General features: G+C 41.3%; 1 protein-coding gene across 2 annotated transcripts in view; it reads right to left on the bottom strand.

Moving 5' to 3' along the window:
* The window catches only part of tmtc3 (transmembrane O-mannosyltransferase targeting cadherins 3), a 130,385-nt gene that overhangs the window by 18,019 nt on the left and 98,496 nt on the right, over positions 1-13,870 (bottom strand). For both annotated transcript variants that reach the window (XM_063058372.1, XM_063058373.1), the window contains exons 9-11: positions 7,767-7,887; positions 3,222-3,333; positions 2,021-2,124 (exon numbers count right to left, since the gene is read on the bottom strand). In XM_063058372.1, coding sequence (XP_062914442.1) covers positions 2,021-2,124; positions 3,222-3,333; positions 7,767-7,887 — 337 coding nt within the window. The remainder of the gene's footprint in view (positions 1-2,020; positions 2,125-3,221; positions 3,334-7,766; positions 7,888-13,870) is intronic.

The following is a 13,870-nucleotide window of genomic DNA, read 5'->3' as shown; positions in this document are numbered from 1 at the left end:
TACAATGCAATACATAATAATAGAGATAAAAAACTGTGAATTGCGGTAAGTACACACAAAACACACATATATATATATATATATATAATAGATAAATTTAAAATGTAGTGCAAAAAATAGAAATAAAAATTTAAAAAGTAGTGAGATAGTGTTCATGGATTCAATATCCATTCAGAAATGGGATGGCAGAGGGGGAAGAAGCCATTCCTGAATCGATGAGTGTCTGCTTTCAAGCTCCTGTACCTCCTTCCTGATGGTAGCAAAGAGAGGGCATGTCATGGGTGACGGGGGTCCTTAATGATGGATGCTGCCTTTTTGAGGCATCTCTCCTTGAAAATGTCCTGAGTACTACAGAGGTTCGTGTCCATTATGGAGCTGGCTAAGTTTACAACTCTATGCAGCCTATTTCGATCCTGTGCAGGAGCAGCCAGTTAGAATGCTCTCTGCAGTACATCTGTAGAGATTTTGATTGTTTTTGGTGACATACCAAATCTCCTCAAACTCCTGATGAAATATAACCACTGTCATGTCTTCTTTGCAGCTGCATCAAAATATTAACACCCAGGAAGTTGAAACCACTCATTCTTTCCATTTCTATACCTCGATGAGGACTGGTGTGTGTTCCCTCGTCTTATCCTTTCTGAAGGCTGTTGCTGAGACACCACTCAACTCGCTGGTATATCTTGCTCCTGTACACCCTTCTGTCACCATCTGAAATTCTGTCCACAACGGTTGTATCGCCAGCAAATTTATAGATGACCTTTGAGCTGTGCCTAGCCACCCAGTCATGGGTGTAGAGAGAGCAAAGCAGTGGGCTAAGCACACATCCCTGAAGTGAACGAGTGCTGATTGTCAGCAAGGTGAAGATGTTACTCCCAATCTTCAGATTGTGGTCTTCTGGTTAGGAAGTCAAGGATCCAATTCAAGAGGGAGGTACAGAGGCCCAGGATCTGGAGCTTTTAGATCAGAACTGTAGGAATGATGATGTTAAACACTGAACTGTAGTCAATAAACAGCATCTTGACATAGGTATTTGTATTGTCAAGATGATCCAATGAAATTATGTCTGCCATAGACCTATTGCGGTGATAAGCAAATTGCAGTGGGTCCAAGCCCTTGCTGAGACGAGAGATGATTCTAGTTATAATCAACCTCTCAAAGCACTTCATCACCACAGATGTGAGTGCTACTGGATGATGGTCATTAAGGCAGCTCACCCTGTTCTTCTTGGGCACTGGTACAATTGTTGTCCTTTTGGAGCAGGTGGGAACTTCCAACTGAATCAATGAGAGTTTGAAAATGTCTGACCATCCCACCAGTTGGTTGGCACAGGTTTTCAGAGCCTTACCAGGTACTCCATCAGGGCTTGTCACTTTGTGAGGGTTCACCTTCTTGAAAGACAGCCTGACTTCGGTGTCCGAGACAGAGGTCACATGGTTACTGGGTGCTGCAGGGACCCTCATAGCTTCAGTTTTATTCTCCCTTTCAGAGTCAGCATACAAGCGTTGAGATTGTCTGGAAGTGAAGCATCGCTGCCATGCACGATGCTAGGTTTTGCTTTGTAGGAAGTAATACCCCGCAAACACTGCCAGAGTTGACGTGTATCCGATGTCGCCTCCCACGTCGCTCAGATTTGTTCCTTAGCTCTTGAAATAGCCCTCCGTAAGGCATACCTGGTTTTCTTATATAGACCTGGGTCGCCCGACTTGAATGCCACAGATCTAGCCCTCAGCAGACGACGAACTTCCCGGTTTATCCACGGCTTTTGATTTGGGTATGTGCAGTAAGTTTTCATATGCACACACTCATCCACACAGGTTTTAATGAAGTCAGTGAGTGCTGTGGTGTACTCGTTCAGACTCGAAGATGAATTCCTGAATACAGTTTGTATTGAGCAGAAATAGCTACACTCTATATTCATGAGGATAGTGAATACAAGAAGAGAACATACTTTAATCTGCCTAACATGTATCAAGTCTTTGGTTTGGCAGGTCCCTCACTACTGAAACACTCAACATACCTGTGGCATAAGAGATTTGGCCAGCATGTAGGCATCTTCTGCTTCTTTGGTTTTGTTCAGGTTTTTATAAGTTCTTCCAACATTCATATGGGCACCAATGTCATCTTTAAGATAAAAATACAGAACAATAAACATATTAGCAAAATAAATCAGTATTTTGCAGGCTTTTACATTCATCCAAGCTAATATGCGTTAATAATAGGTTGGTTGGCGTCCTTAACATAACATGTGAAATTTTCGGTTTAACCTTACCGCGGCTTCCAAGTTACTGCAATTTGAGACAGATGAGCAAAACTAGTAATCTAAAGCAGTTAACTTGAAACATGAGAAAATGCATGAGGGACAGCTGGTAACTATCCAGCTCCCAAAGTAAAGAAACGAATAGAAGAAAAATAGTTAAACATGCAGTGAACATACACACAGTGGCCACTTTATTAAGTACATGTGTTCATTAATGCAAATATCTAATCAGCCAATCAAGTGGCAGCATCTCAGAGCATAACAGCATGCAGACATGGTCAAGAGGTTCAGTTGTTGTTCAGGTCAAACATCAGAATGGGGAAGAACTGTAATCTAAGTGACTTTGACTGTGGAATGATTGGTGGTTTGAGTATCTCAGGAACTGCTGATGATCTCCCGGGATTGTCATGTACAACACTCTCTAGAGTTTACAGGGAATGGTGCAACAAAAAACCCAAAAAAGACATCCAGTGAGCAGCAGTTCTGTAGGCGAAAACTCTTTGTTAATGAGAGAGGTCGGAGAAGGATTAAACTGGTTCAAAGCTGAGAGGAAGGCAACAGTAACTCAAATAACCATGCATTACAACAGTGGTGTACAGAAGAACATTCCTGAACACACAACACATCAAACTTTGAAGTGGGTGGGCTACTGCAGCAGAAGACCATGAGCACACATATATTTGGTTCAGTAGGCACCTAATAAAGTGGCCACTGAGTGTATCTTTAACTCATTCTGGACCAGGTTTCCAGGGTCACATTCTGCAGCACAACATAATTAGGCCCCAATGTCCCACCCCCCGCCCCTCCCATGGTGTGAAAGTGGATATGCCAAGATACCACACATTTGATTCAACCAAAGTTGTAAGCGATCCATTTCCAATCTCTTGCCAACAACCACAAAAAATGATAGTTTTGGGGAAGTTCCAAAAAGCATTTTGCAACTGAACTGAGAAGTTGTTACCTGGTTGAACTCTTGTGGCTTGCACGAAGTACTTCAACGCCTTTCCGTAGTTATGCTCATTTTCCAAAGCATGTCCTACATTATTCCAAAGTTTTGCATTATTTTTATTGACCTTTGAAAAGAATTGAATTCTCTCAGTTTTTGAGCAGACCTATTGAGGCTCAATAAATCCGTAAACAATTTCTTTAAAGTAAAACAATGAAGTATTCACATTCACCCCTCCCACCCTCATGCAATCAAAGTACACACAGTTCAAATAATCTTGAGCAATCAAAATTACAAATTATTACAGAGTAAAAGGAACTGGAATTTGTACAAATGCAAACAAGAAAAAAGTCTGCAGATGCTGGAAATCCAAACAACACACACAAAATGCTGGAGGAACTCAGCAGGCCAGGCAGCATCTATGGAAAAGAGTATAGTCGGCGTTTCAGGGCGAGACCCTTCAGCAGGACTCTAGTACTTAGGTCAGGCCTCCTGATTTCTGCACTTGAACACAGCAAAATGGAAATCAGGAGTACAGTGGAGGTCAGCTGTGGTGCTGGCCTTCGAACAGAGTGGAGGCCTGGACTCCGGATGTCCTTCATCGCCCATCCATTCCCCTGGCTTTCAAGCGCGGAGCACAAGCTTGGACACTAGATGTCCTTTGTCACCGATCCACGTCACTGGCCTTTGAATGCAGAGTAGAGGTCAAGACTATGGATGTCCTTCGTCACCCATCCATGTCGCTAGCTTTCAAATACAGAGCAGAGATTCTGGCCTGACCTCTAACTTCTCCACTTTGCTGTCTCTAAACCCTAATCTAACCTCTAATTCCCCCACATTCCCGTCTCTAATCCTAACCTGACCACTAACTCCCTACTCTATCCCCAAAACCAACCCTACAAACTTAAAAAAGACAACTAAGTCTGAGCCACAACCTTGATAGAGACTGGAGCTTGGCGCCATCTTGACTAGCACTTCCTTACGTTGTGTTGGTTGTAAATTTTCAAAGACCTTTAACTGAAGCAGGCTGTTGCAACACCATCAGAACATTCCAGAAGCAAGGCTTAAGGATTCACCACCTGAGATTCAGCACTCAAAAGCAAAGGGATGGCACAGAAACAGGCCCTTTGGCTCACAATGTTGCGCAAACTAATTAAATTATTAATCCAATGCCCAACTAAAGTAATCCCTTCTGCCCACATCATATCCTTTCATTCCCTGCACATTTACATGCCCTCTTGAATAACTCTAATCTGCCTTTAACACCACGCCTGGCAGTGCACTCCAGGCACCCATGACTGTGTATAAAAAAACTTGATCTCCTTTGAATTTACCCCTCTCACCTTAAATGCTTGCCCTCTGGTATTACACATTTCAACCTTGGGGGAAAAAGATATTAGCAGTCCGCCCATGCCTCTCACAATCTTATGAACTCCATCGGATCTCCTCTCAACTTCCAGTACTCCAGAGAAAACAACTCACAGTTGTCCAATCTCTCTGGTCTCCTAATCCGGGCAGCATTCTGTTAAATCTCTTTTGCACTATCTCCAAAGCCTCCATGTTGAAGTTGTGACAAATTAGCAGAAGAAATAGAATAAAACGTTGGAGAGACCAAATTTGGAGTACTGTGTGCAGTTCTGGTCACCTAGGTACAGGAACAATATGATGATGGAGATGATGATGATGGAGGAAGAGGAAGAGGAAGAGGAAGAGGAAGAGGAAGAGGAAGAGGAAGAGGAAGAGGAGAGGAAGAGGATGAGGATGAGGATGAGGATGAGGAGGAGGAGGAGGAGGAGGAGGAGGAGGAGGAGAAGAAGAAGAAGAAGAAGAAGAAGAAGAAGAAGAAGAAAGCCCTTAACTCCTAATGGAGTCATCGGGCCGCCGTCATGATGGCATTTTTTTTAGCAGGCTTTCTTATTTTTACGAGCCCGAGTTGCTACCTCGACGCTCAACCCAGCACGGATGGAAAGCATGCAAGGGAGCCGGCTGGATTCGAACTCTGGAGCTTTCGCTCCGAAGTCCGGCGCTGATGCCACTACGCCACCAGCCGGCAAGATTGAAAGAGTACGGAGAAAATCACAAGGATATTTCTGGACCTGAGGAACTGAATTATAGGGAAAGACTGAATAAATTAGGGCTTTATTCCCTGGAGCATAGGAGGATGAGGGGAAATTTGACAGAGGTATACAAAATTATGAAGGGTATAGATAGGGTTAATGAAAGCAGGCCATTTCCACTATGGCTGGGTGAAACTAGAACTAGAGGTCATCAGTTAAGGGTAAAAGGTGAAATATTTAAAGAGAACCTGAGGGAGAACTTCTTTACTCAGAGGACGGTGTGAGTGTGGAGGAATCTGTCAGTGGAAATAGTGCATGTGGGATTGATTTCCACATTTAAGAGATTTGTTTGATAAGTACATGGATACAAAGGGTGTGGAGGGCTTTGTTTCAGACGTCGGTTGATGAGTCTAGACAGAATAACAGGACTGGACGGGCCAAAGGGCATTTTGCTGTGCTGTAATGCTCCCTGACTCTATCTTTCCTATAATGGGGTGACCAGCACTGAAGGCAAAATGTTCCAGTATAAAACTGCAACATAACTTATTGACATTGGAAGTCAATTCCTCGATTAATGAAAGCAGGCATGCCGAGGCCATCACTCCTTATGGAACACTGAGACAGCCTGGTTTCCATGGTGATTTAATCGGCAGGGCTATAATACTTTGTGCAGCCAGGGAGAGAGCACAAGTTCATTGTCCAGTGAATTTGGTGTTCATTTCAGGATGTCTCAAACACTTTACAACCAGGAAGAACATCAGTAAGAAGCACTATTGCATCTTAGGAAACAAAGTTATAAAATTCCAACATTTAAGAAACACTTATTTATTTAGAGATGCAGCACAGGAACAGGCCACCCAATTACACCCATGTGATCCACTAACCTACTATCACGTATGTCTTTGGAATGTGGGAGGAAACCAGAAATCCCGGAATAAGCCCATGCAGTCATAGAGAGTACATACAAACTCCTTACAGACAGAGGTGGGAATCAAACCCTGATCTTACAGATGGCGCTAACTGTTCTGCTACCATGCCACCCCCTAATGGTTTATTAGAGTCAGGAACTCAACCCTGGTTGCTGGCGCTGTTAACAGTATTACGTTAACCACTACGCCACCAGGCCACCCATTTAGGCAGGCTGGGAGCAGAGAGAGATGGACCACCTATAACCATATAACAATTACAGCACAGAAACAGGGCATCTCGACCCTTCTAGTCCGTGCCGAACTCTTACTCTCACCTAGTCCCACCGACCTGCACTCAGCCCATAACCCTCTATTCCTTTCCTGTCCATATAGCTGTCCAATTTAACTTTAAGTGACAACATCAAACCTGCCTCAACCACTTCTGCTGGAAGCTCGTTCCACACAGCTACCACTCTCTGAGCAAAGAAGTTCCCCCTCATGTTATCCCTAAACTTTTGCCCTTTAACTCTCAATTCATGTCCTCTTGTTTGAATCTCCCCCACTCTCAATGGAAAAAGCCTATCCACGTCAACTTTATCTATCCCCCTCATAATTTTAAACACCTCTATCAAGTCCCCCCTCAACCTTCTACACTCCAAAGAATAAAGACCCAACTTGTTCAACCTTTCTCTGTAACTTAGGAGACGAAACCCAGGCAACATTCTAGTAAATGCAGGAAGACGTGCAATTTAAATTAGTATCATGGCCGGCAGCACTAGGGTGGGGGGTGGGAGTGGGGGAGACCTGTACAATACTGTTCTATGTACTAAAACAGCCAATTTATACACAACAAACTCACACGTTGCTTTGTAGTAATGGCCTTTTCATCTAATTTTAATTAACATCATCTATGGAAAAATATTTGCCAGGTCATCAAGGGTAACTCCCATGCTGTGCTTCCAACTCTTTCACTTGATAAGATTCAATAAGATTATGGCTGGTCTTTTACCTCCACGTCACTTCTTTGTACTAGTCCATATTTCTAGATTCTTCCATTATTTAAACAGCAGAATAAAATAAACACTTTTTAAAAGGAAAAACTCAAGAACCATTAGGACATCATTTCAAGAATGAGAAAATTTAAAAATCACAAGCTTTAATAATTGTACTCTTGCTACTGGACCTAGTTAATGGAAACACAAGAGACTGTAGACACTGGAATCTGGAGAACAAACAAGATGCTGGAGGAACATTGTTCTGCTGAACATGGTGGGCATGCTACATTGGCGACACTTGCAAGCCGCTCCCAGCACATCCTTGGGTGTGTTAGCTGATAATGCAAATAACACATTTCACTGTATGTGAGATAAATAAACCTTAATCTGAATCTGAACTCAATGGGCCAGATAGCATCTCTGGGGGAGAATGAACAGTTGATAATTTGCATCGAGACCCTCTATCCAAATGAAGGGTCTCGACCTGAAACATCAACTGTCCATTTTCCTCCACACATGCTGCCTGATGGGCTGAGTTCGTCCAGCATCTTGTTTGTAGGTTTAGTTCCTAGTTGCATTACAGGTAAAGTGTGATTGTACCTTTAGACCAGACATGAATAGAGTGTACTCTGATTTCCAATCCCAATTTCGGTAAATTGTCTTACTGGTATGGGTGATAAGCAGAATCATCAAGCCAATCCAAGAAAGCTTCTTTAGGCACCTAAATTTTAAAAAAATGAAACTGGTCAGTGAACTGTCACCATTCATTATCAAACACCCCCACCATCCAGGCCATGTTCTCTTCTCACTGCTATCATTAGGAAGGAGTACAGGAGCCTTAGGTTCCACACCACCAAGTTCAGGAACAATTATTACCCTTTAATCATCAGGCTCCTGAACCAGTGTGGATAACTTCACTCACCTCAACACTGAATTGATCACCAAACACAACCTGCAGACCCAACTTCAAGGACCCTACAACTCACGTTCTCAGCATTATTTATTTATTTATTACAGTGAATTCTGGTTAACTAAGACACATTGGGACCAGCATATTTTGGCCCAATTAAGCGGCTGCTCATTAGTTGGTTTCATAGTTCAAAAAGGTATAGAAAGGAAAAACTACTGTTTAACTGAGTAACAAATTAAATAGTTAATAAAATACAGAGCAAATTATAACATCACCAACACTGCTATAGTTATCGACAGACCTCCAAGAGGACCACAACCTTGTTGCTGGGTTTAGAGGTTTCTGTGCCTCAATGACCTGGAGAGCTATGTTGGCTAGAGTCAGGGCTTTATGCTTTGGCTCTTGGTAGGGTCACCCATCCCAAACAGGTCAAAGGGTAGAGGCCAGACTAAGAATTTTCCACTACTTCTCCAGGTTCTGGGGTTCAGCTCAGGGCTAACAACCCTAACTGATGAAAAAAAAATTATTACAGAAACAGCAGTGAAGAATCCCTCTGCACTTGAATGCGATTGTATTTCTGAGTCTTCATCCGGGACGTGAGTTAGTGACAATAGTGAAAACTGAGCGGAAGCTACTGCCATGATGAAAGAAGCCCTGAGCACTACCAAAGATGGGGGATCTTCATTCTTGCCCTAAATGCTGGTGGCGGAATGGGCAGTAAACAAATAAGTTATCAGCAGAGGAATTCATCCAGTGTATGCTGCTATATTCCTTTGATTGATTATAAATGAACAAAATCAGCACAGACAACTAGTGCAAATAATGAACTACCTTCATTGTCTTCTTGCATGAAGTAGTGTTGCAATCCAACAATTAATTTCCTGGCATCCTGTGCCTTCACTAGCTTAAGTTCAAATGTGTCATCTTCATCATTTTCCTCATCTTTATATTTCCTGCCTTGTTGTTTTGATACAATGCTTTAGATGACAGCATCCTCCAAGTCTTCATTTCATTGCAACATTCAAGATGATTGTTAATACCTTCAAATTCTCTGTACTTTCTAATTTGTTGAAGTAGTGAAATCTTTCATTTTCACTCCCAGCTGTTTCTGGCATCTCCAAGCCTGAATGCTTGAAATCAGTGAGCAAAGCAGTTTGAATTGAGTTTCTTGACAACTATCAGTGACAAACTATACTACCTGTAATAGGATAATCCTTGCACTCACTTCCTTGGTTGTTGAAGATTTTCTTCAAATGCTTCAAAAATATGGTTGACTAACTTTCCACAGGTACTCTTTAAATTATTTATGATTCCCAAATCCATTAGACTCATGATCCAGCTTCTTAACTAGTTCCTTTGACTTTTATTAAACATTAGTCCACTGACACGCACACCTTGAGCTAAATATATGACGTAACAGTAGCACACGCAGCTGATGTAATTTAAAAACTGTTGGCGCTAAATATAGTGTAGTGTCCAATGGCCACACAAGTGCACACAACTGACGCTAGCTAGAAACTGTTCGGCAAGTCTCCTGTCCCAATTAAATAGCATAGTGTCCCAAATAAACTAAGAGAATCCTGGCTATTTTCTCAATTAAGTTTTGTTCTCAAAGAATTGTCCCAAATTAGTGGCTGCCCCAATTAACTGGTGACATAGTTAACTGGAATCCACTATGCAATTTTTTATTTGCAGTTTGTCTTTGTTTGCACATTGGTTGTTTGTCAGTCTGTGTGTGTATCTACAGTGAATGCTTGCAAGGAAATGCATCTGAGTGGAGTATTTGGTGACATATACATTTTTTGATAATAAAGTTACTTTGAAAATATCAGAATATTAGATCCAACAGCAAAACAAAAACTAAACACTCATCTTCATTATAGAGTCAATGAGGTAACTGTTGTAAGGGATTGAGGAGTGACCTTACAGAGGTGGTGTACAAGATCATAAGGGGCATAGCGCACATGGTCTTTTTCCCAGGGAAGGGTAATTAAAAACTAGAGGGCACAGGTTCAAGGTGAGAGGGGTAAGATTTAACAGGGGACCCGAGGGGCAAATTCTTCACACAGCAGGTGGTGAGTGTGTGTGGAATGAGCTGCCACAGAAAGTTGAAGAGAAAGGTATATTCAAAAGTTTACAGGGATGTAGGCCAAACAGAGGTAATGGGACAAGCTTGGTGGGCACCATGGCCAGCATGGACCAGTTGGGCCAAAGGGCTTGTTTCTGTGTTGTACTGCTCTGCTGTATGATTCTAACCACCTTCCAAGGTGGGTGTAAATCAGCCCATTGAAATGGCCTGGGAAGCAACATGGGTAAGGGGTTCTGCTCACTGCTTTGACTTTATTCATCTTTCAATCACCATCACTTTTGCGTGGGAACATTGGCAAGTGTAAACTGGGTTTAATAATGAGAAATTAATATGAAGGTTGTCTCTTTCTCACATTACAGTACCACAAAGTCCTTCACTGCCTGCAAGGTGCTCCAGCAATGCTGATGTCCTGAGAAGGCCCAAAAAAATGCAAGCTCTGATTATTCCTAGGGTCCAAATGTTGTCATTTAGTTAGTGCAGAGTCAAAGCCTCAAGATACGAAGACAAGCCAACCAAATAAATTCAGTGATCAACAATATTAGTTTGAGGTGAAAATGTACCCCTCACAGTCAACACTGTGTGAATAACCATGCATTTAAGCTGAATTTATTAGGCACCAAATATCTTTGAAATAACATGGAGTATAAGGTAGTGATGGGAAGGACCATCTAATTTATTTCTGGTGATCCTGAATACAGGGGAAATGCTGTCCAGGGACTGATGATTTCTCCAAACAGTGCCATGGAACTTTGCATCAAGTCGAAAAGGCAATGTATTTATGTTGGATTTCAAGAACAGTACCTCTTGGCACTGCACCATTCCTTTCACATTGCACTGAATAAACAACTTATGGGGACTTCCGGTAGCGCTCATGGAGTGAAGTCGCGTTCTTGACTCGCTCCATTACCTCTGAGTTTTTTTTCTCTATGGTCAGCTATACTTTAATTAACCATTAAGGCATCAACTCTTACAATACTTTGAATTAAACTGAATTCTCCGACAACTGGATGGAACTTAGATCTGCTATGTCTAAGAACGAGAAAGACGGCAAGGATGGTAAACCTCCGGTTAAACCGAAAGCTACGGATCTCCCTCCGACTGAATCACCGGTGACTTTGAAAGCGATAGCGGAGTTAATTCAGAGGGAAATCTCAACCTCTGTTAGGGAGATGATTCGTGCGGAAATTGCAGGCCCTGTTAAAGACCTGATTCATATGGAAATCTCAACTAATTTCCAGAAAATTGCCGCTTTAATTGATAAGATGCAAACATGTATTGCGGAACATCAGTCGGCTATATCTGATCTTCAAAAATTCGCGCAACAAAGTGAGCTTAAGATGGGGAAAATCGAAGAAACAATTAATGTAATGAAGAAGAAACTTGACTTTTTGACTTTTAAAAACTCTGACTTGGAATCTAGAATGCGACGGCAGAATTTACGAATGATTGGCGTGAGGGAAGCCGCTGAAGGTAACAACCCCATGAAATATTTCTCCCAACTTTTAAAAGATGCATTCCCTACTGTATTTCCTGACCAACCACCGCTACTGGATCGTGTTCACAGAATCCCATCATACTCGTCTAGGTCAGATAGACCTAGGCATGTTATCTTACGTTTTCATTACTTTCAAGACAAGGAGAGACTGTTTCGATTCGCTCGATCTAAAGGTTTCGTTGATTTTTTGGATCTTAAGTTCCGATTCGTGGAAGATTTCAGTAAACCAATCTGGGACCAACGGGTCCGTTACAGATCCGTGATGTCGGAATTCTATAAGATGGATTTAAGACCAGCGCTGCTGTACCCTGCACGTCTAAGGATTCGCATGGCAGATGGAGCCCTTCGTTTTTTTTGATTCTCCATCGGATGCCCAGAGTTATCTGGATCAACTTTCATCTCCAACATCTTAATTGCTTTCTTTTTAATTTTCTCCGTCGATCGGAGGCTGTGAATTGGTTGGTTTTAACTTTTCTGTGCCCTATTTGGGCAGAAAAGTTTACTTTCGATTTCTTAATATGGCTACTAAACTTTCTTTTTAACTGCGTCATTTTTTTCTTTTCCCAGGGGATCCTGGGTGGTTACTTCCCTTTTGTCATCTTACGTATTTCCTGTGCGGCCTTAAATTTTGTAGTTTTTGTTTAAATTTTATTCTGTTTTGCTTTTTATAATCACTTTATGTTAATAATCCTATTTTTTTTTGTTGCTGTGTCTATTCATGAGTTTGAGGTTTATTGTGGGTTTTTTTTAATATATATTTTCCGGCTTTTGTTCTGTTCTGTGTGTATTCTAATTGAGTTAACTTTTTTTTACTTATTTTTTTACTGTTTTACAATTAGCTGATCCTTTTCATATTTATACCTTTTTTTTAGGGAGCGTATACCGGAAGTCATGGGGGTAGTTTTAGCGCTTGCTTCTTTCTGGCGGGTCTGCTTTAGATTTTGCCTTGGGGTCTTGGGCTGGGGGGTGGCGGGAGGGGCTTCACGTTTTAGTTTGTTTTTCTTTGGGCTATATACATTATTGAAGTACTGGTTGCGTCCTTTTCCCCGGTATCTTTTGTATGTTCTGTTTCCTCTCCGGGTTTGTGGGTCGCGCCTATTGTCAATCCTCCTTGTCGTGGGTTGACTTTAGGATTTATGGAGTCTATTATTAATTTTGTCTCCTGGAATACTAATGGTCTTAATCATCCTATTAAAAGAAAAAAAGTTTTTAAAGTGTTCCGGAGACTTAAAGCACAAATTTTATTTTTACAAGAGACCCATGTACGGAGGGGGGACAGACTACGTTTTTTCAAATTCTGGAAGGGACAACAATTTCATTCGAACTCCAATGCTAAGATTCGAGGCGTCTCTATTTTTATAGATTCCTCAGTTACTTTTATACAACAGGATATTATCTCTGATCCGAATGGTAGATTTTTATTGGTTAGTGGTTTACTATTTAATAAAAAAGTAGTTTTGGTTAATGTTTATGCTCCTAATATGGATTGTCCGGAATTTTATAAATCATTGTTTGATCAGTTTCCGAATTTGAACGAGTTTTCATTGATTTGGGGCGGAGATCTTAATACCTGTTTATCTCCAGCTTTGGACCGTTCGGCTCCTTTACGGACTTTACCTAATAAATCTGCAAATTTGATTAATTTTTTCCTTTCTGATTCTGGGTCGACGGATATTTGGCGTTTTCTGCATCCTCAGGAAAAAGATTTTTCCTTTTTTTCACATGTTCATCATTCCTATTCAAGAATTGATTATTTTTTTATTGATTCTCGTCTCATTCCTTCAGTGATTAAATGTGATTATGATTCTATAACCATTTCGGATCATGCTCCACTTAAGCTTTCTATTAAAATTATGGCCAATATACCAAACAATAGACAATGGCGTTTTAATTCGCTGTTGCTTCAGGACTTGGACTTTGTTAATTTTATGAATGAACAGATTGAGCTTTTTTTTATAATTAACCATACAGAAGATATTTCGGTTAACACTCTTTGGGACACTTTTAAAGCCTATATTCGGGGTCAGATTATTTCGTATTCCGTTGCTTTGAGGAAGAAACAGAAGCAGGAGGAGATGGCAATTGTGGACAAGATTAAAGAAATTGATAAGAAATATGTTATGGCTCCTTCTGAGGAGCTATACAAACAAAGAACTGAACTTCAAATGGAACACAGTTTACTACTCTCGTCCTCGATTGTAAACCAATTA

The sequence above is a fragment of the Mobula hypostoma genome, chromosome 9 (assembly GCF_963921235.1).
Source record: "Mobula hypostoma chromosome 9, sMobHyp1.1, whole genome shotgun sequence".
In the NCBI taxonomy this organism is placed as follows: domain Eukaryota; kingdom Metazoa; phylum Chordata; class Chondrichthyes; order Myliobatiformes; family Myliobatidae; genus Mobula; species Mobula hypostoma.
The sequence above is the reverse complement of the archived record's forward strand: the minus strand, read 5'-3'. Positions and strand labels throughout refer to the sequence as shown.